The sequence below is a fragment of the Juglans microcarpa x Juglans regia genome, chromosome 8S, assembly GCF_004785595.1.
Source record: "Juglans microcarpa x Juglans regia isolate MS1-56 chromosome 8S, Jm3101_v1.0, whole genome shotgun sequence".
Taxonomy (NCBI): domain Eukaryota; kingdom Viridiplantae; phylum Streptophyta; class Magnoliopsida; order Fagales; family Juglandaceae; genus Juglans; species Juglans microcarpa x Juglans regia.
The window spans coordinates 8,109,146-8,130,363 of NC_054609.1; the positions used below are offsets into that span (position 1 = coordinate 8,109,146).

The following is a 21,218-nucleotide window of genomic DNA, read 5'->3' on the forward strand; positions in this document are numbered from 1 at the left end:
CGCAGCTTGTGTCCTCGGAACCCTGACGGAGAGGGAAATGTGGCAACTTGGCAATTGGTAGTCGATCATCTCTAAAAAAAAAAAAAAAAAAGAACCTACGAAAGCGGGGTTGGCTGGAAGCTAAGGGTGTTGGTGTAGAAGGAGAGGAGCCGGAACTCCTCTCTTTTGCCCTGATGGTGTTCTTTGTTGAAGGCCAGTGGTGGGCTGCACAAAGAGAAGGGAGAGGGTTTTTCACGTTTGAAACTTTGAAAATAGGTATAGATCTTACTGAGTTTTCCACCCACCCTTCTTTCGGAGCAAGCGATTAAGAAGCTGGAATGCCCAAAGAATAGAGGGGAGATTTCAGTAGAAGAAACTATAAGAAGAAATATTTAATAAAAGTTGGTTCAATTATTACAGAGAAAAATAAATGTTTGTTCAAATATTATCTTCTAACGTTTGTTCAAAGTTTCGTTTAATTTCTTGTGCCTCCAAGTCCAATATGATAACTTACCCCATCCTTGTGGCCCCAATAAATTATAGTAGACTCAACAAATACCTTAAAACAATAGATAAGAAGTTGAAAAAGAAATATAAATGGGAAAATTGTGCCAAAAATTTGGCCTGGTTCTATTACTTCTCAACCTTGAGACAAAAGAAAGGCAAATCTACTCAATGAAATACTTAAAACATCTTTGGTTAAGAGGATCCCATAATAGGCTGATCGGTACAGTCAGAAGCAATGGCTAGAGTCTAGAGGTCTCAACACTGGCATCTCTACTATGTTCCATCACAGGGTATACAGATCCTTGGCCCTTTTTATTTTTTTATTTTTTTTATTTTTATTTGAAACTTAAAAAAAATAAAAAATAATTTTCAAATTTTTTTAAACAGGCCATAAAAAACAAACCCAAAAGACTTAAAGTCACTAAACACCCCAAAATGTAAAAGCTCTTCTGAAAGCTCTTTCCAAGAATGAAACTATTGCTACCTAAAATATGATTGGGTAGATCCAGCCCCATTATATCATCCAGATAAAAGCTGGGTGGCACACTAGCACTACTCTTCCCAAAATCTGTAATCGTATAGATGAGTCATAAATAAAGGTTTCAAAATCAAGAGAAACTGACTTTTTTAACTTATGCACAAAAGTTACTCCGGATAGAATGTTAGTCTCATTTCTACTGCGAATATAACCGTTGCAACACTAATACAATGGCAGCCAAGGCACAAGTTCAAAGAAGCTGCACCCAACATATAAAAAAATAGTTAAAAGGGAAACCCACAGAAAAATAGTGCGCACATTCTTTATTTTGGGAGTAAAGGGCCCGTCCTTAGTGTAAAAATTGTCATTGAACCAATACCCATCAAATGTGATTTAACAGTCAATTTTCTTAGAGCAAAACAAGAGAGCCAGATTCTTTCCCACTCAAAGGGAACTGCATCACATGCATATAGGAGAGAACACATTGGAATCAACGTGGGGAAATAAATCACACAATCACGTGATAAATAAGCTTAAATAAACTATAATATTTTCCCTGAATTTATTTAAATTAAATTCAGATACAGGTGGAGCACTGAAGTGTCTAGCTTCTCTAACAAAGCAATTGTAAAATAAAACCTTGACAAAACGCTATGCACTACAAAATTAAGTTTTGTTCTTAAGAAATATATGGAAAACGGGAGAAACAGAAAATATAATTCAACAGCAACAAAATATCCTACTAATCTGGATTTTGGGATCTTATCCATAGCCAATTAGCCATGGAGTGCACCAAAATATAACCTATTGATTGATCTATTTGGAGAACAAAATTCGGTCAACTCAATACTAGTTTGTGTATGTAACCTGGTCATTCAGCGGCCCGATTTGTGATGTCGCTCCTTCTTATACCGAGACTGATCCGGATCAAATCCACCTTCCTCTGCTCCATAGACAGCCCAGGATGGGGTGGCAGCCATGTAATCCATGCTGTCAAAAGGTTTTCCAGAAGCCACCTGCATTTTCAATGATAATAAAAAAAACATAACTAAAAAAATATCAATCTAAAGGTATTCCAGAAGAGCAAAAAGTTCTGTTGCTGACCAAGTCATGGAACTTTTCATAATCTATCCACGTGAACCACTTGCCGTTGACCTTAAACTTCTCAGTGTTTGCCAGGAGGACACAGCAGGAGTGGACATGTTCACATGCAACCTCATACTCCCCTTGGCTTCTTAGAGCTAAGGCTTCAGAAAAAGCTTTCACATCAGAATGCCATGGGACATTTTCCATTGTCAACTTTGATGTAGCAGACCTGTAGATACATCACAAATGATTATGCAGCTCAAGAAAACTTATCGAGACCAGGGGAAAAGAAGGGGATAACTCACGATCCACAATATGTAACGCCTTTTATTTCAACAAAATCAGGTTTTCCAATACTAAAGAGATTAGAATAAGCATCTATATCTTCGATATTCCAGCCTTTCACCAGAGTGAGCCGGTAAACAGTTCGCTGTTGTTTCTCCTTGAGAGCTTTTAAGGAATCCTGCCAAAGATTTGCACAAAGATGCAAAAAAGTAATGTCAAAGTCACTAAAGTCCTGTCAAGTTAAATGATCAAAGAAACTAAGACACAGTGGTGATGAACCACTACATATTATATTATTACTTTGTTCATTACATAAACAGAAAAGAACCAATTATTAGATGGATTCCAGAGATGTTGACATCTTTGAGAGCCATGATGTAACTTTTTTGAACTAACTATTAAAGAAAAGCCTTATAACATTCAGCCTTTTGAGCCAACTTTCTGCAGCAATCTAATTTATAACCTACTTCTACCTAAGAACACAGATAGTCCAAGAAGAAGTAAAGCTAGAAACAAAACAAATACATATCAAGTTAGGATATTGCCTTATTCAACAAAACAAACTCATCTCATCTCAATGTAATCATTACAACTTTTCAAAACTTCTATACAAAATACAATAAACAATTCAACTTTTTCAAATCCCAAAATAAAAATAATATTAAAAAATTATATTCTAACAATATTTGAACTTGATAATATTTTTTATTCAACTTTTTCTCTCTCCATTCCCAAAACCCAAAAAATACTTAACTCAAATTATCTCACTACTATTCACAAAATTCTCATCTCATCTTATTCCAGAAACATCCGCTTAGAAAGTCATGAAATTGATGCCATTCCATATTGAAATCCTCTGGGTATGATGAACCATTAGTAAGGAAAGATCCTATATAAAAAAAGGATGGCATGCCACACTTGGGATGCCAAAGAGGTCTAGATGTGTCTCTCCATCAAAATTTACAGTAAACATTTGGGCCTGGTTTGGTTACACAGATGAAATGAGATGAGATGAATAAAATTGAATAAAATATTATTTTTTACAAAGTTGAATAAAATATTATTAGAATATAATTTTTTAATATAATTTTTGTTTTGGGATTTGAAAAAGTTTAATTGTTTTTATTTTTTATTTGGACGTTTGAAAAAATTGTAATGGTTAGTTTGAAAATATTGTAATGATTAATTTGAAAGTATTTGCATTTGAGTGATATTTGGAAAGGAAATGAGATAGGATGAGAATTATTTCCAAACATTCCCCAAGTAAACAAAAAGAGGACCATCATCAAAGGTAGTCCTCGAAACAGAATTCATTTAATTATGGAAGAAAACCTATAACAAATAAAGGAATAGAAACAATTCTATTTTCCTTCTCAGTGACAAACAATAGCAAATTTATGAATGAGTTACGGAACTGTTGATTTGGATTTATACAGTCCCTTAAAATGTGACCTTCAGAATGCAATGTGCATAGAGTTCATCCAGTCAGGTTGCAGATTGTTAGGCTACAATCACATCGGAGTGTTTGAAGGGAAATAACGTTTTCCTTTTGGTTGAGGGAAATAATTTCATCCCCAACATGTATCTCACTAACTTTGGGATCAAGGACAAAGCCAGGTGTTTAATTTGGAGTCCCGCTACATTTAGGCCCTGGGCTTGCAGGCACAAGCTTACAGGGCAAGCACCGATGTAAGCATTATTTTAAAAACAAAATGAAAGAAAGAAAAACGAACACAGTTATCGTCTCGACAGAGAGAACTTGGAGGTGAAGACCCAAGTACATCCTTGGTGTCAAGGTGATCCTATACAACAACTTTGAAGACGGGTCATGCCTCGGGGGTTCAGAATGAGGGGGGTCTGCAAATCACACCTCAGGACCAGCTTGTAGGGATGCACAATTCTTTAAAGGAGATGGAAACCCAACTGGTCAAGTTGATGGCAGCGATAGCTTGCTTGTCTATGAAAATAGACTGCTTTCAGCTGGAGGCAACATGGTTGTAAGAAACAAGATAGGCCCGAACCCTTTAAACTTTGATAAAGAAAAATGGAAAATCTGATTCGGCCCTATCCCTATAACCAGATCTAGGAGAGTATGGCTTGTTAAAAGTCTGGCTTATTTGAAGTGGGATCTACATCCGGTATCGGCATTGAGACATTAGTAATGGAATGCCATTTGCCTCTTGTTACACAGGATAGACCGATAGTCGGTATTACACCCTTGGTCCCCCAAGAAACTATAGTTTCCACGTCGGAGTTGAAGGAAAATGGTGTACTGGCGAAGTCTGAAGGAGATGTAGAATCCGCTACCACCTTAGAGGTGAAGGAACTTGCTGTCACCCCAGAATCTCCAATGGGGACCCTGAAACCATTGGAGAGAACCAATGGTTTTGTTGGAGAACCAATGGGCTTGGCGTTGGTGCCTTGTATAAAGGAATGCCTAAAGTCGGGAATGCAGTTGGATATTGTGTCTGGGGATAATGTTGCTCCCCTGGTCTCTCTTCCTCCAATAGCGGATTGGATTCTGCCTATAGTTAACGAGATTCAGCAGTTCGTGAGAATTTCACATGGAGGATGTGAAGACCAATTTAAAGAACTAATCACTTCGATTGAGGCAAGCCACGTGCTTGAAACCAAATCAAGTTTCAAGAAAAGCAAGGAGTTACAATGTCTTTCTTGGGCAATCACTTACGACGTTAAGGGTGGTAGCTCAACTAGAGGGAAGTCCCAAGGGAGGGCATTGTAAAGTTTTAGTTCTACGGGAAATATGGGGTTGGGTTCGGGTAGAGTTTTAGTTCTACGGGAAACAAGGGGTTGGGGTTGGTGTATTTTGGGTTGTTTTTCACGGTTTTTTTGGATCATTGGGGGCTTCTAATATGGGCAAGGTGTTTTCTTGTATACTTCAGTGTACTTGGTTACTCATTTTTTATATATATAATATTTTTACTTATAAAAAAAAAAAACATTTTCCAGATTCACCAACCAAAATCCACCATTTTCTTCACTTTATCAACACCAAGCTAACATCTTTCAATTGTTTTTTTTACTTCCTGAACATTCTTCACTTTCTCAACATTTTGCTTCACTTCTTCAACACCAAACTAGTTAAGAGTTGAGATTGAGTTGTGAAAGGGGTATACAAGGAAGAGATCATAGTGTATGAACTGTGGACAAGAAGCGACGGTGATACTATAAATGACATAAATAAAAAACAATGGAGAGTTTTCAATGTTAAAGAACACAAAAAGCAGCAAAGAGAACTAAGAATCAAAAAGTATGGCTTAAAGAGAAGTTTTGCTGGGGCTCTCTGTCTTTCTCAGTTCTCTTTGTGCTTCACACAGATCTGCTTTGATAGAACACTCATTTCATTTAATTGAAACCACAAAATCGAAAACCATAAACACGTCCACCGCAGAACAGACCCAGAAACTCACACCACATGAGAACAAACACAAAAGCTCGAATACGTCCGCTGCAGAGAAGAGAACAGAGAAGCTTGAAGCTCGACAGGAGTATTTTTTTAATTTTAACTTTCTCAAGCTGTACAATGGGTGATGAGATGAGGGAAGAGGATGGGGTAAGTGTAGGGCTTCTGGCTTGGAATGAGGATACGGGTTCTTTTTCAATTTTAAGAACTTGAGGCTGAATTAAAAAAATTCACACAAATTAAACAACTGGCGTGGCATGGTACCGCGCCAGTGGTGTGGCCCAGGGACTGCACACCAGGGCTTGCACCAAGAAAGGGTTAACCTTAAGTTTTAGGTTCAGATCTCTCTCTTTTTTTTTTTTTTTTTTTTTTTTTTTTTTTTTTTTTTTTTTTTTTTTTAATAACCGTAGGTGTCAGGGCCAGCTTGCGCGCACCTCGACCAAATCCCATGAGGCCCTGAAGTTAATGATCAGGTAAACCTTCAGTGGCCCTAAGTGGAGTTTTAGGTTCAGATCTAAGAAGAAAATCAATTATACCAATTAAACTCGATATTTATTCAATGAACAAAAATTATTAATACCATGAATAACTCAAACAAGAATGTCAAAGCTAATATAATTAACAAGTGCACAAAGAAATAAAAACATCAAACTCGATTATACACATACAAAAAAAATCAATCTTAAGAGTCAGTTTAAAAAATTTTACAAACCCAAATTCAAGAATTATTTGATTAACAAGTGCAAAAATTCAAGTCACTGCATATAGTAACAAAAAAAATTATTATTCATATTCATATAATACTAAGGTTCTGATTTTTACTTCTTCATATTTTATTTTTTCAACTTAAAAATCCTAAAATCTGGGTAAAAAAATGTTCAAAGTATTTTTTTAATAGTTTAATATTCAAAACCCTTGGGGTTCATCACTGTTTGGAGTTATTTTTGCATGCCTTATACTTTCTCCTTTATAAGCTCTCTTATCACTCCACTCCTTATTGTTAAGTTAAAAAGACCTCCTCAATTCTTCACTTGCCTCCTTGATAAAATCAATACTTGTTTTGAAAAGAATTAGTGCCCAGTTACAGCTAAATAATCGTGGATACTGAGAAAAATTGCATACAATGAATCGCTCCCAAAAGTCTCCAAAGAGTGGCCTATCAATTGCCTTCAAGCTCTCCTTTGTTCCAGCGTCTACACTCACGTATAACTGCACATGTCAAGAAGTTGAGCCAAATATGTTCGCAATTAATTACAAAACTTGCGAAGGTCTTCGATGCTAGATTTTTTAAAATAACAAATTAAATTGGATGCATACCTGGGTAACAGGCTTAAGTGCTTCAATCTTTTCAGGAAACTGTGCATTTGTAACTAGAAAAGTAGATATCCGCCGCCGGTGCAGCTCATCCACTAATGTATTAATCTCTGGATACATAATCGGTTCACCAACAAGAGATAGGGCACAATGCCTAGGTGCGAGACCCTCCATTAATCGCTCCAATTTAACACCTTCATGAACAGATTCTTGGGTCAACTACAAGTTTACTTTTGTGATTGGCATAGGGTATCCAAGAACAAAGCCCCGACTAATCCCAGGGGTGCACAAACCCCCCTTGGCAAGGAGTTTAATAAACCACAATATCAAAAAACATTGCTTCAAGTTGCAGACTCATATGCTCCCAACAAATACAACAAATACACTATGATGAAAGAAAGATATTCTATGCTAAAGGGCTTCTCTACAGATGACCTGCATCTTCAGGCCATTAATTAGCAATCACTAATCTTCCCAAATCGTATAAGGGACTGCATCTACTATTCTTTAAACATAGATTTTTTCTTCAAAGACACATCAAACATAGACATGGATCTGCATAAAAACTTGAAATACGACTTGCACAAAATGAGTACTGGGCAAAAAAAAAAAAAAAAAAAAAAAAAAGCATAAGCTATTTGTTACTTAAAATTCAAGCCACCATTTCTATGCCAATATCATGATCACCAATAAACATAGATTAGATGATACCAGAGCAGACCAGAAGATTTTCATATCTCTAGGCCCACCTTAATGTTAATACCACAGTTCAACCTCCAAAGAAGCCTTATGAATCTCTCCCATTTTCCAAAAAAAAAATGGAGCATAAATCTGAGTCTCCACAAAAATAATTCGAGGTTAGTCACGTGATGAAGTCTGACTGTTTTGTAGAACTCACAACTACATGCAGGATCAGATATGATTGCCACAATTATTTTCTTTAAAAAATAATATCTAGCACATAACTTTTGCCACCTGATTACTAAGGTAACTTCACATTCCAGGCAAGCAACTTAGTGAACCCAGAACCTGTTCAATTTGATAAAATCTATTGTAAGCAGGTTTATTACCCCAAAAGGATTATCAACTAGTACAGAAACAAAATAATTACCAGGTACTCCTTTCATTTGCTTAATCATATTTGTATGTAGGTCTATGGCAGTATTCACAATCTCTAGCGGATCATCCATCTTCCACTGCCAACTCTTTCCAACAGGATTTGTATGATGTCTCCAACAGAAAACACATTTATTGGCACATGCCAAACTAGGGGTTGCCTCCATGCACCTGTGGAAACCAAATTTTTAAAAATTTAATGTGCTAGCTGAGGCAGTATACGATCATAAGTATGAATAAAAAGCAGATACATTTTAAAGAAGGGGGTGAGATAGAATGCAGAATGCCATCTTTTGATAGGTAATCAAGAAGTATTTATAAGAGAAGACAAAGCCCAAGTACACAGGATGTATACATGAGGAGAACTTCATCTATATGAACATAGAGAAATACACAATCTTTAGTGATTAGTCATCAGTTTTTATTTGAATTTTAATGATCTGATGAAAGTTTTCTTCCAACTGACCATATCATTTGGAAATACAAATGAAAACAAGTTTTAATTAAAAATAAAATAAAATAAATGTCTAATTACCTATGACTCTCAATTCCATAAAATGAGTGCTTGTAGCAACCTCCCCGGCCTCTAAGCTGTGATTTGGTCCATCTACAAATTTTCACACCGCTATGTGAACCAATAATTTTATATCCCTGCAAATTTAGAGTCATTCAGAGCCAATAAAACAGGAAATTGCATCAAATAAAGGGGAGGTGGGGGGGGGGGGGGGGAGAGAGAGAGAGAGAGAGAGAGAGAGAGAGAGAGATAAGGCCAAACTAGCAGAGATGTGAGGCTACTAAGATCATTCTTATGACTGGGAGAGGGACACCTCCCAGCCAATGTATCATTTAACAAAACATATCATGCCATAACACTATCAAATTCATTGGGAGCTACAAGTATACAACAATTTAACTGTAGCATTACCTTTAGACCCATAACATCAACTTATTACAAAATTATATAACCTGTCACATGACAGCCATGTACCTCCAATTGCAGGCTCTCTGTCCCTATAAGAGTTGCTTCACAATTCCATACACTTTGCAGCTTTCTTCAATCACATGGACAAAATTTGACTACTAGTATTGTCCAAACTATTGACACAAGTGTAAAACTCAACCTGCGTCAGTGCACGAGCTGGAGCACTGAGCTAATATTCATCCATATTTGAACTTTAGCCAATAAACTAATTGACCTAGAAAGAAACTACATGGAAGCAAAATAGCTTTGCCACTCAATTTCAGGTAAAAGCTCAGAATGATTTTGCATGTCTTTCAGGGGAAGGTTGAGAGTTGGGAGTGCAATTGGGTACTGTGGTTGGGATAATGTCGTTTCCCTGGTTTCTGAGACTTTCATATGGAGAACATGGAGAATATGAAGATCAATTTAAAGCACTACTCACTGCAATTGAGGCGAGCCACACGCTTGAAACCAAATCTAAGTTTAAGAAAAGCAGGGAGTTAAAGAATCTTTCATGGGCAATCAACTACGATGCTAAGAGAGGTAACTCAAGTCGAGGAAAGGCTAAAGCGAGGGCTTTGTGAAGACGTTCTCGTAGTGGGATGTTCGGGTAGAGGATTATTTTACAGAATCTAGGGGTTGGGGTCGGGGAGGTGTGTTTTCATGGGCTTGGTGTATTTTGGGTAGGTTTTCATGGGCTTTTGGGTCATTAGGGGCTCTCTTGTATGAGCTAGGTGTTTTTCTTGTATACGTCTAGTGTACTTGGTTACTCCTATTGATATATATATATATATAATATTATTACTTATAAAAAAAAAAGGGCTGAACTTACTGAAAAGAAAAAGAAAATGGAGGGTTGAAACTGATCCAAAAACATACAAAAAAGGCAATGAATATCCAGGAATATCTTATAAAAAAACATATAATAAAAGGCTCAAACATAAAAAGGCAATGAATATCTAACAAAAAACATCTCCGATGCCTTTATCCAGGGAAAAAAGTTCATGAAATGTCCAGAAATTCTACATGGAGTATTAATGAAAACCTAAACATATCCATTAGCTCTAGTTAATAATCAGATTAGCTAGGGTTCCAAGACAACTGAACATCGCATTGGGTTTACTTCAAAATAACATATTTACCGTCACAGATATAGCCTTAAATGCTATACAAATTTGTGAATCAAAACAGACACTTTGTAATGTTCCAAAGGAAGTCCCAAGCCACATTTGGGTTTATACTCCAAAAGGACTTGTCAATAGTACAATTGCAGCCCCATTGAACCATTATAAAAAGCAAGATCTTTTTCCTCCTAAACAATGTAGGATCTCATACGTCACATACACTCATCAATCAATATGGGGTATCACAATCTCCTCTACTTTAAATTCCCGACATCCTTGTTCGGCCAGTCTATTATAGGTGACACGGCTCAAGTCCACACTTCTAGTTGAAAAAGGCTCTGATACCATTTATAACACCCCAAGGGAAGGCCCAAGCTACATTTGGGCCTATACCCCAAAATAAACTAGTTAATTATACAATTAGAGTCCCATTGGAACCATTATAAAGAACAAGAACTTCTCTCTCCCAATGAATGTAGGATCCCATATACCACCTGTACTCATCGATCAATATGGGGCATCACACCCTTAGTGCACGGTGTTTCACATAGCTTCGACAGATAATTTTGAGAAATCTCCATCTCCACAACTGCAACTTTGAAGTTGGGGGACTGGAAGCAATAAACTAGGCATTTGAAATTCCAATATATAACCACGGAGGGTGTAGGCAATAAAAATGTTCCACAAAAAATGACAGGCCCATCCAATATCGTAAAAGTTCAACAAAGAACGGGCTTTTCCTAATTTCAGGGACAAGAAGACAGAGATAAAGAGAAAACTGTAAATACATGAGCGCACCTGCTTCTCTAAGCTCGCCCTAATCACCGGAGTCACCATCTCTTTTTTCCCATTCAATTTCCCGTTACTTTCAGCCATTACCGCCGACTTCCTTGATGGCCCTTTTCCCGCAATATCCTCCAGATCAACAATCTCCGCGCTGCCTTCCCGATCCTCATCCTCATCCGAGCTACCAAAACTCTCAGCATCACTCACCCCACCAGCTAAGGCCTCAGTCTCAGAACGCAAAACTGCACCATTATCTAAGACGCCAACCTTCAAAAGCCCAACCACTTTAGCACTCCAGGCCTCAAATACCTCATCAAAATCACCGTTATCCACATCCCCTTCCCAGACTGGCAAAATCTCGTTGGCACCCAACGCTCTCATCTGCTTCGAATAGTCCCTCGCAACCGCATTGAATGAAGCGCCGTAAGCACCGCTTCCCACGCCGAAGACCGCGAATTTACACCGAGACAGCAACAGAGACCCGACCCTAAAGTCCTCTGCGCTCTCGGAGAGCCAACTTGAGAAGAACTTGGCATTTGGAGGGGCTTGCCATCTTCCCAGGTGGAAGCGATGATTAAAACAAGTGATTCTTTCGGGAGGTCCTCAGGCTCGTAGTCCTTGGGATCGACAAGGTCGAACGACAGACTGTTCGACGATAAAAGATCGAAGAGACGGTGAGCTAGGGCTTCCGAGGTACCAGTTTGTGAAACAAAGAAGATCTTGGCTTTCGAATGAGAGAGATTAGGGTTAGTATTAGGGATAGGGTTTAAGGAGAATTTGAGTTGTCTGAGGCGGCGAGACTTGTAGAAGCAATAGAATGTGGAGGCAGAGAGAAGGGCGAGAAGGGTGAGTCGAGCAGGGACAGAGGAGAGGGACATGGTGGGGATTTCACCCACTGGTTCTAACCTTTCAGGGAAAGTGGCCAAGTGTCGCAGACTTCATGTTCTTAGAGCACAGAGGTTTATTTCGAGAGGTACGAAGAGCCAGAAGAACGAGAAGACGACAGCAGTTTGGCAATCAAAAAGAGAGTGGGCCCTGTCCGCTTTGTTATGCAACTGGACTTTTATATTCTTTATGGGCCTCATGCTTAATGTATGGATTTAGGCCCAAACAGAGCACATCACTTTTCGCTCCAAATGTATGGACTCCGTCTAAGGAAATAATATTGAGACCCAACTAAATGAATTAATTTTGAGAAAGAGATCTATTTATCAATTAATCTACACCATTCTTTTAACTATGACTTTTTTACCGTCTCTTAACAGGAAAGAAAACTACTATTTTTTTTTTTTAATTTTCGCTTGATAATGATGTTCAAATAATCTTTTTATAATCATTTTCGCAACCAACTAATGTAATAAATATCACTTCATTAATTTTTTTAGTTGACTTTCAAATTTCACATAACCATCATTCATTTAAAAGAGGGTTGTCACCTCCCTACAGTTGCTGGGTTAAAAAAGCATAATTATTAGAAATCCTCTCTGGGTTATCCCACGTAGAGGTCCTTTCCTTGCCTGGTGTAGGTCTCTATTTTGGGTCAGATGGAGTAGAATCTGGAGGTTCTTTACCAACGCCTGAAGTTGGCAGACTGCGAACATGAGGAAATTATAATGGAGACATAGAAACTAGAGGATGCTATTATTCGAGGGGGAAGTGCTTGATGGTTCAACTAATGACGCTAAGGCACTACAATAAAGAAGCGTTTAAGGAGACGATGAAAAAAATATGGAGACCTATTAAGGTTGTAGAGATTTGAATGCAATACTAATGTTGATTGAGTTTGAGGATCTTGGGGACAAGAGCAGAGTTGTGTAGGATGGCCCATGGTCTTTTGATAAGCAATTGGTACTAATCAAGGAGGTAGAGGGTAATCAACCAATCCATTGCATACAACTTACTGAGGCACTTTTTTAGATCCGATTGCATGATCTTCCTCTTAGTGCAAGAAATGAATATGTGGGCAAACTCATTGGTAGTAAGGTGGGACAAGTGGAGGAAGTGGATCTGGAGAAAGATGAGATGGCATGGGGGGAATTCATAAGGGTATTAAGATTGATGTTACCAAACCCTTCCTGCGGGGAAAGATGTTAAACCTGGGATCAAATGAACCAGTCTGGGTTCGTTTCTCCTATGAGAGACTCCTTGACTTCTATTACTTTTGTGGTCGAATTGGCCATGGTCACAAGGATTGTGAGGAAGGGCAAGGGGAAAACCAAGGAAAGGCTGAGATAGACGGTTTTCCTTATGGGCAGTGGCTATGTGCTAGTAATACGGGTGGACGGTGGGATCGGCATGAACAGAAAAGTCAAATCGGGCATAAATCTCTGCTTGGCACTTCGACGAAGGGGAAACGGGCAGCATATTTCATGGGGACAGAGCGAAATATTGGGAGTCAACCATGGCCACAAAAGTCTGCAGTAATGACTAAGGACTCAGAGTTGATAACGGAAGAAGAGGTGATTCCGCAAAGGTTGGAGGGAGAAGGGAAGACTTCTGTAACGACTGACAATCCGGAGTTGCCAATCGAAGAAACCATGATCCCGCAAAAAATGGAGGGAGAAACTGTGATTTTGCAAAATATGGAGGGAGAGTTTATGGTGCCGGGAGAAGGGGTGGGAATTTCAAACTCTGTGAAGATGAATTATGGGCTTGAGAGAACTATTAAGGGAACTGGGCTTGGGGTGGACAGTGTGATAGAAACTGGGACAACCCAGTGTGTTACAAAGCCAGATGTGTTGGAGGGGAAGAAATGGAGAAGGTTATCCCACATGCACCAAGCCCAGATGAATAACTCCCTATTGAAGATTGGGAATAGAAAGAGGAAGGAAAGTCTGGGCACTGAGGAAGAAATAGTCAGAGGGGCGCAGAAGCATCACATTTCCATCGAATTAAATGAGATTCAGAAGAGTGCTAGACGCCATGAGATCCGGAAGATATTGCCAGAGGCTGGTTCCCAGCCCTGTTGGGCGCCATGAAAATACTCAACTGGAATGTCCGTAGGCTTGGGAACCCACTAGGCATTCGTACACTTCGTGATGTCATTGTGAAAGAAGGTCTCAATGTTTTGTTCGTGCAAGAAAGAAGGTTGAAGACTCGTGTAGTGGAAAATTGTAAGTATAAGCTTGGTTTCACTAATTGCCTAGCTATAGATTGTGTGGGGAAGAGTGGTGGTATTGCTTTGTTATGGAGTAAGGATGTTGATATAGACATTCAAAGTTATTATATTAATCATATTGATGCTTTGATTAAAAATGTTGGGGCTAATAGAATTAAGTTTTATCTTACTGGGGTATGTGGTCATCCTGAGGCTTATCTGTGTTATAAGATGTGGGATCTCATTCGCAGACTACATAGCAGTAGAGGAGAGGCATGATTGCTGTTGGGTGACTTTAATGAGATTTTAAGTCAGTTTGAAAAGTGGGGAGGGAGGATGAGACCTAAGAAACAAATTGCTAATTTTAGAGAAGTGTTGTATGATTGCTCTCTGAGAGATTTGGGATTTAGAGGGCCTATGTTTACATGGTGTAACTGTAGAGAAGGAAAACAATGCATCAGTGAGAGATTAGATAGGTTTCTTGCTAATTTTCAGTGGTGTAATGAGTTCCCAACTGCAAGATTCTTTCATGGGTCTATAGTCTATTCAGATCACTTGCCAATTTGGATTGAGATTGATGGGGAGATAATTCAGCAGAGGAGGCCTAAGTTATTCAGATTTGCGGCTATGTGGGTAGGGGAAAAGGGCTATGATGATATTGTTAGAGATATCTGGAGAGAAATTGGTGAAAGAAATGATATGACAACTGCTATGAATAAAATTGCTGAGTGTGGATTCCAGAGGTGGAATCAGAACCAATTTGGTAGAGTCAAACTAAATTTGAGGAAGGCCCAAAAAAGACTACAAGAATTGGAAGTTAGTGACCCCAGGGGTAATGATAAGGAGGGTCGAGCTGCTGCTAGAAAAAAGGTTCATGTATGGATGGATAGGGATGAGTTGCTGTGGCGTCAGAGATCCAAAGCTTTGTACCTAAAGGAAGGTGATCAGAATTCTAAGTTCTTCCATGCTAAAGCTACAAACAGGAAAAAAAGGAATCATATTCTTAAAATGGGGATGACCGAGATTAAGTTATTCAGAACTTTTTTACAAAGTTGTTTACTACTGCTGATCAGAGAGGGCCTATGGAGTTCTTGGGCAATTTGACTGGAAGAGTGACAAACCAAATGAATGAAGGGTTAGTTGCAAGGTTTTCTGAGCAGGAGGTGGTACAAGCTTTGAAGCAGATGCATCCTTTGAAAGCTCCAGGCCTAGATGGAATGACACCACTGTTTTATCAAAAGTTTTGGCCTGAGGTTAGTGAAGCAGTAACTACAGTAGTTCTGAATGCTCTGAATACTGGTGAGTTGAAAAGAGAAGTTATTTTCTCAAGGGGGACATGAGGTTTTAATTAAAGCTTTAGCTTTATCTGTCCCTACACATTCCATTAGTTGTTTTATATTACCTCTTACACTATGCTCAGAGTTGAAATCTATGATAGCTAGATTTTGGTTGGGTCAAAAAAATGAAGAGAGGAAAATTCATTAGGTTAGCTGGGAGAAAATGTGTGAGTCTAAAGCAAAAGGGGATTGGGTTTTAAAGATTTGAAATCCTTCAACCTAACATTACTTGCTAAACAGGGATGGAGAACATTGTTTTAAATACCATAACGTACCGGTCAGTATGGCCGATATATGCCATACCGGTCACTGGTCCGGTACAAGTATTACATATATTTCGTATTGGTCCAAATACTGGCCGTATCGCCCGATATTTTGGCCTGTACCGGCCTGTATTTTGGCTCGTACTAGCCGATATTTCAGCCTTTAAATTTTTTTTTTCATTTTTTCAAACTACAAGCTCATTTTTTGACCTCCAATTCAGACTAGACTATTTATAATTGATATATATGTATTTATATATAATTTATTCATATATAGACTATTATTTTGGAATATAATTTATATATATAATTTACTGGTACACGAAACGGTACTAGTACCGAAATATTTCGTTCTAGTGCCTTGATTGGTACGACGTCCGGTATGATATTCAAAACTTTGATGGAGAATCCTTAATGCTCAAAATTCCCTCTTATACAAAATATATAAGGCTAGATATTTTCCTAAAAATAGTTTCTTTGATACTAAATTGGGTGGGAATCCTTCCTATACATGGAGAGGAATTTGGAAGGCTAAAGCTTGGCTGCTCAAAGGATGCAGATGGAGAATTGGAGATAAGAAGACTGCCAAAATGTGGAAGGAACCTTGGACTCCTGGTTTTAGTCATGCTTCCTTGGTGGTTTCAGATGCTGTTGCATTCAATGAAGAGGATACTGTGGATTCCTTACTGGACAAGGATAGCAACCGATGGGATGTAGCTAAAGTTAGTGCTCAATTCAATCCAAATGCTATCTCTGAAATCCTGAAAATTATAGTTTGCCCTGGAAACTACCCAGATAAATGGTTGTGGTCTCTCGAGAGAAATGGTATGTTCAGTGTGAGATGTGCATATAGACTAATAAGGCAGGGTGCCTAGAAATCTGTGGGTAAATGCTCCAGTGCAAGACTACTACAAACTTTGTGGAAGGCAATTTGGAAGATGCAAGTTCCTATTAGGATAAAAGTTTTTGCTTGAAGGGCTTGTAAGGATGGTCTACCTACTCAATGTAATCTGAAGAAGAGAAAAATCATTAATGAGGACGTGTGTTGTTTTTGTCATGAAAGGGGTGAAAATTTGGTTCATGCTTTGATTAGTTGTCCTTCCATTAGAAATCAGTGGGATATATTGTTGCCTGTTATGCAGAATATGGAGAAAATTGGTTCATTTTTTCAGATTGCTTTGCAATTTCAAGCTTCAGGTAACACATAAGCCTTGGCTAGATTTTTCTCTATAGCTTGGGGATTTTGGTATAGGCACAATAAGAAGTTGTTTGACCAAGTGGCACTTGAGCCGAGGCAGGTGGTGGAACATGCTATTTCTCTTCAAGGCTTGTTCTCAATTGCAAGACAATGTCCCAATACAGAGATTAAGAAGTTATGTAGATGGAAACTACCTCCTATTGGTTTCTTGAAGTTAAATGTAGATGGAGCTATGTTTCGAGATCAACATAAAGCTGGGATTGGTGCAATACTGAGAGATGAGAATGAGAAAGTTGTTATGGCTGCTAGTAAGGTTGAACTTGAGTTTTCTGCACCTGAGGATATTGAATTACTTGTTGTGTTTCGGAGATTGCAATTATGTATTCCTATGGTATTAAAAAGGTGGTGATTGAGAGACGTGATTTTATGTTGATGGTAAGGGATCTTCAAGCTTCAATAGAATCTTCCTCAAGTCTAGGAGCATTATTGCAAGAAACCAAGAAGATGCTGGCTATTTTCAAAGATTATCATATTCAACATGTGAATAGAGTGGGTAATGAAGTTGCTCATGGCTTAGCCCGACATGCTTGGGTTGTAGAGTCTCTTGAGATGTGGTATAATGGTTTTCCAGATTTTCTTTCTCAAGCAATTTGGCTTGATAATTGTCTATAAAACTCTTATCATTAATGATATGATTCTTTCATAAAAAAAAAAAAAAAAAAAAAAAAATAGAGGGTTGTCAAAATAGTTGAAAGTTCTACATGTATGAGTGTATCGGTGCTTTTTTCACTTATATGTTAATTATTTAATATTGGAAAATGATAATATGACTATCAAATATGGCCATTAAATGTGCCTACCCATATATTTTTATTTTTATTTTATTTTTTCTTAATGGTTAATGAAGTGACTATTAGTGAATTTATATATTTTTATTTTATTTCTTAGGTTAGATTTGGATAGTGAGTTGAGATGAAAGTTGAATAAAATATTGTTAAAATATTATTTTTTAATATTATTATTATTTTGGGAGTAATGATGAGATGAGATGAAATGAGATGGGTTGAGAGTATTTCTCAATCTAAAATGAGCTTAATGGTTAAGGATGTTTAAAAAATATTTAAAGAAAAAAAAAACTCATTTGTACTAGTGTGCATATTTGGTGCGCACATTTGGTAGGAGTCACGCTACATTGTCCTTTGATATTATATATTCGGGCTGAGGACCCTTGGTCTTTTGATAAAAACTTGGTTTTGATGAAGGAAATGGAAGGGGGTTTAAACTTAAACCAGATAGAGATTCGGGAAGCTTCCTTTTGGGTGCTTTTATACGAACTCCCCCTTCATGCCATGAATGAGAAGGTGGGGAGCTCGATGGGATCGTTTCTTGGGGTTGTCGAGAGAGTGGAAGCGGAGGAGGATAAAGGAGTCTGAGGGGGAGTACTTGAGGATCCGAGTAAGAGTAAACATCACTAAGCCGCTAATGAGGGGGAAGAGGGTCAACCTGGGTAATCTCGGCACCCATTGGGTACGACCGTATGCTAAACTTCTGTTATGCCTGTGGTCTGCTTGGTCATGGCTATAAGGATTGTGTCCTCTGGAAGGATTGGGGGGAGTCTGTGGGGGAAGGGAAGCTTCCTTATGGGCAATAGATGCGTGCTGGTGACAATCCAAGCAGATGATTTGAGCAATGTGATACTCAGGTGAAGTTTAACTGGGGTAACCAGGGTGTTGCTCTAGTGATAGAGAGGGAGGGGTTAGCTCAGACGGGCGTGTCAGGAACGATTTCGTGATGGCGGGAAACTTTCAGAAATTCAATTTTCTCGCTAGAAATAGGGCTGCTCAAACGGCTGTGTCAGGAAGGGTGGCTGAGCCTTGTCATGATAGTATGGCGCAGGACAATCTGGGGACTAAGGAAGTTGGTACTTCATGTACCAAAAATACTGAGGTGCAAGTCAAGGAAGGGGGGGGACGTTCAGAGGGACATGATTCAGTAGAAGTATCTTTGGAAAGGAGAAACCTTCGAGATGAGTTTGTAGCACAAAAGGGGAATGAGAGTTTGGATAGTAACCAACATATATTGGATAATGAAGGGAATCTGATGGATTGCCCTATTTTGCAAATGGGGGCCCAGCCCACTATTTTGAGGGGTGATAAGGAGTGGGCTTTGGAGGAGTTCTTAGTGAGCGACCCACCTGAAACAGCCCATCTTTTGAATCAACGCAAAAGCGGAACGCATAGGAAAGGTGAGTTAATAGCTAGCCTATGGCTAGTTCAGAAACGCCAGAAGGTGGATGGTAGTAGGAAGCAAAATGTAGAGGAGAAATCGGTGGAGGCCAATCACAATGAAGGCCCAAAGTTGGAACTCCAAGGGGCTTGGGAACCCCTAGGGAGTTAGAGCCCTTCGTGATGTGATCAGGAAGGAAGGTCCCATGCTTGTATTTCTGCAAGAGACGAAAATGTCAGCTTGTAGGATGCAGGCCATGAAATCAAGGATAGGGTTTGATTGTTGCTTAGCTGTGGATAATGAAGGGTGAAGTGGGGGACTTGTGTTGTTTTGGCAGAAGGAGATATGTGTTACCATCTCTAGCTATTCGAAGCACCATATCAGTGCATACATTATAGATGGGGAGGGGGATGGGAGGTCGTTTTTACAGGGGTGTATGGCCATCCTGAGACATCTAGAAGGGAGGAAACATGGAGATTTATGAGATTATAGGCTGTGTTGGGTGGTACTCTGCCATGGCTAGTAATGAGAGACTTTAACGAGCTGCTGAGCAGAGATGAAAAGGCTGGGGGCAGGGAAAGGCCCGAGAGACAACTTGTTGCGTTCAGGGCCACAATCAATGATTGTTGTTTAAAGGATCTTGGCTTCGAGGGCCACCATTCACGTGGTGCAACAGAAGAGAAAATCAGGCCAGTATTAGCAAACGACTTAACATATGCCTTGCCAATTGATTGTGGTGCCAAAGGTTTCTGTTTGTGAGAGTGGTGAATGGGCAAGCCACACACTGGGATCACCTCCCAATATGCCTGCATTTGAAGGGTAATACCTCTCAGAAGTGGAAAATGAGGCGTTTATTTAAGTTTGAAGCCATGTAGATTGGCTCGAAGGAGTGTGGCCAGATTATAGAGGACGTTTGGAGGGGTGCTACGGAGAGGTCAACCCTTGACACAATGATGGACATGACTGAATGTTGCAACAGGGAACTATCGGTTTGGAATCGGGAAGTACCTGGAAAAGTTCATACTCGCATCAATCGGGCAAGAGAGCAGATCCATTTACTGCAAGTTGAGGACCCAAGAAACCTCAGAATGGAGGAGCAACAGGGTGCTCGAGCTGAGTTACAAAGTTGGCTAGAACGAGAAGAGATAATGTGGCTACAGAGGTCCAAGTCTCTGCTGTTAAGGGAGGGGGATTGCAATACATAGTTTTTCCACCACAAAGCTTCACAGCGGCAGAGGAAGAATTTTATCAAGGGTATCTTGGATGAGAAGGGCAGATGGCAGGTTGAGGATAGGAGGGACCAAATGATCCTAGACTATTTTAAGAACATCTACTTCTGCTCCCTACAACAAGGCGCAGTTGGGGATAATTTAGGCTGCTTGGAGGGGATGGAGGGACAAGTCAGTGAGGAGATGAACCAAGTCCTCATTAAGGAGTTTGATGCGCAAGAAGTTCTTAAGGCCCTTCACCAGATGCACCCATCAAAGGCCCCCGGTCCCAATGGAATGGCTCCTGTGTTCTATCAGAGTTACTGGAAGACTATTGGCGAAACATTGACCTCAGCTGTTTTGGAGGCTCTTAACTCTGGTATGTTTCCTAGTCCTCTCAACCACACCTATACTACTTTGATACCAAAGAAACAAAACCTTTTAGAGTTACAGACTACCGTCCTATAAGTCTCTGTAATGTAGTTTATAAATTGATGGCAAAAGTTCTTGCCAGTCGGCTCAAGATGGTGCTACCGCAGCTTATCTTAGAATCTCAAAGTGCTTTCATGCCAGGGAGGCTCATCACGGACAACTTCCTAGTTTCCCATGAAGTTGTCCACTTTCTGAAACAGAAGAGAGGGGGAAAACAGGGTATATGTCACTCAAGTTTGATATGAGCAAGGCGTACGATAGAATTGAGTGGCCTTTCCTTGAGAAGACAATACTGAAGTTGGGTTTCCATGAAAAATGGGTAAGGATGGTTATGTGGTGAGTTCAATCGGTGTCCTTTTCTAGAGGACTGAGGCAAGGTGACCCCTTGTCACCTTAC

General features: G+C 39.3%; 1 protein-coding gene across 1 annotated transcript; it reads right to left on the bottom strand.

Annotated features, from left to right (window-relative positions):
• Nucleotides 1–1,492: 1,492 nt before the first annotated feature.
• On the bottom strand, nt 1,493–12,049 carry LOC121244345 (S-adenosyl-L-methionine-dependent tRNA 4-demethylwyosine synthase). Its single transcript, XM_041142374.1, is given in 9 exon segments — nt 1,493–1,980; nt 2,069–2,279; nt 2,356–2,513; nt 6,882–6,968; nt 7,077–7,267; nt 8,185–8,360; nt 8,725–8,840; nt 11,073–11,605; nt 11,608–12,049. Coding segments are annotated over 9 exon segments (1,944 nt in total). The 5' UTR covers nt 11,939–12,049; the 3' UTR covers nt 1,493–1,839.
• Nucleotides 12,050–21,218: the final 9,169 nt, after the last annotated feature.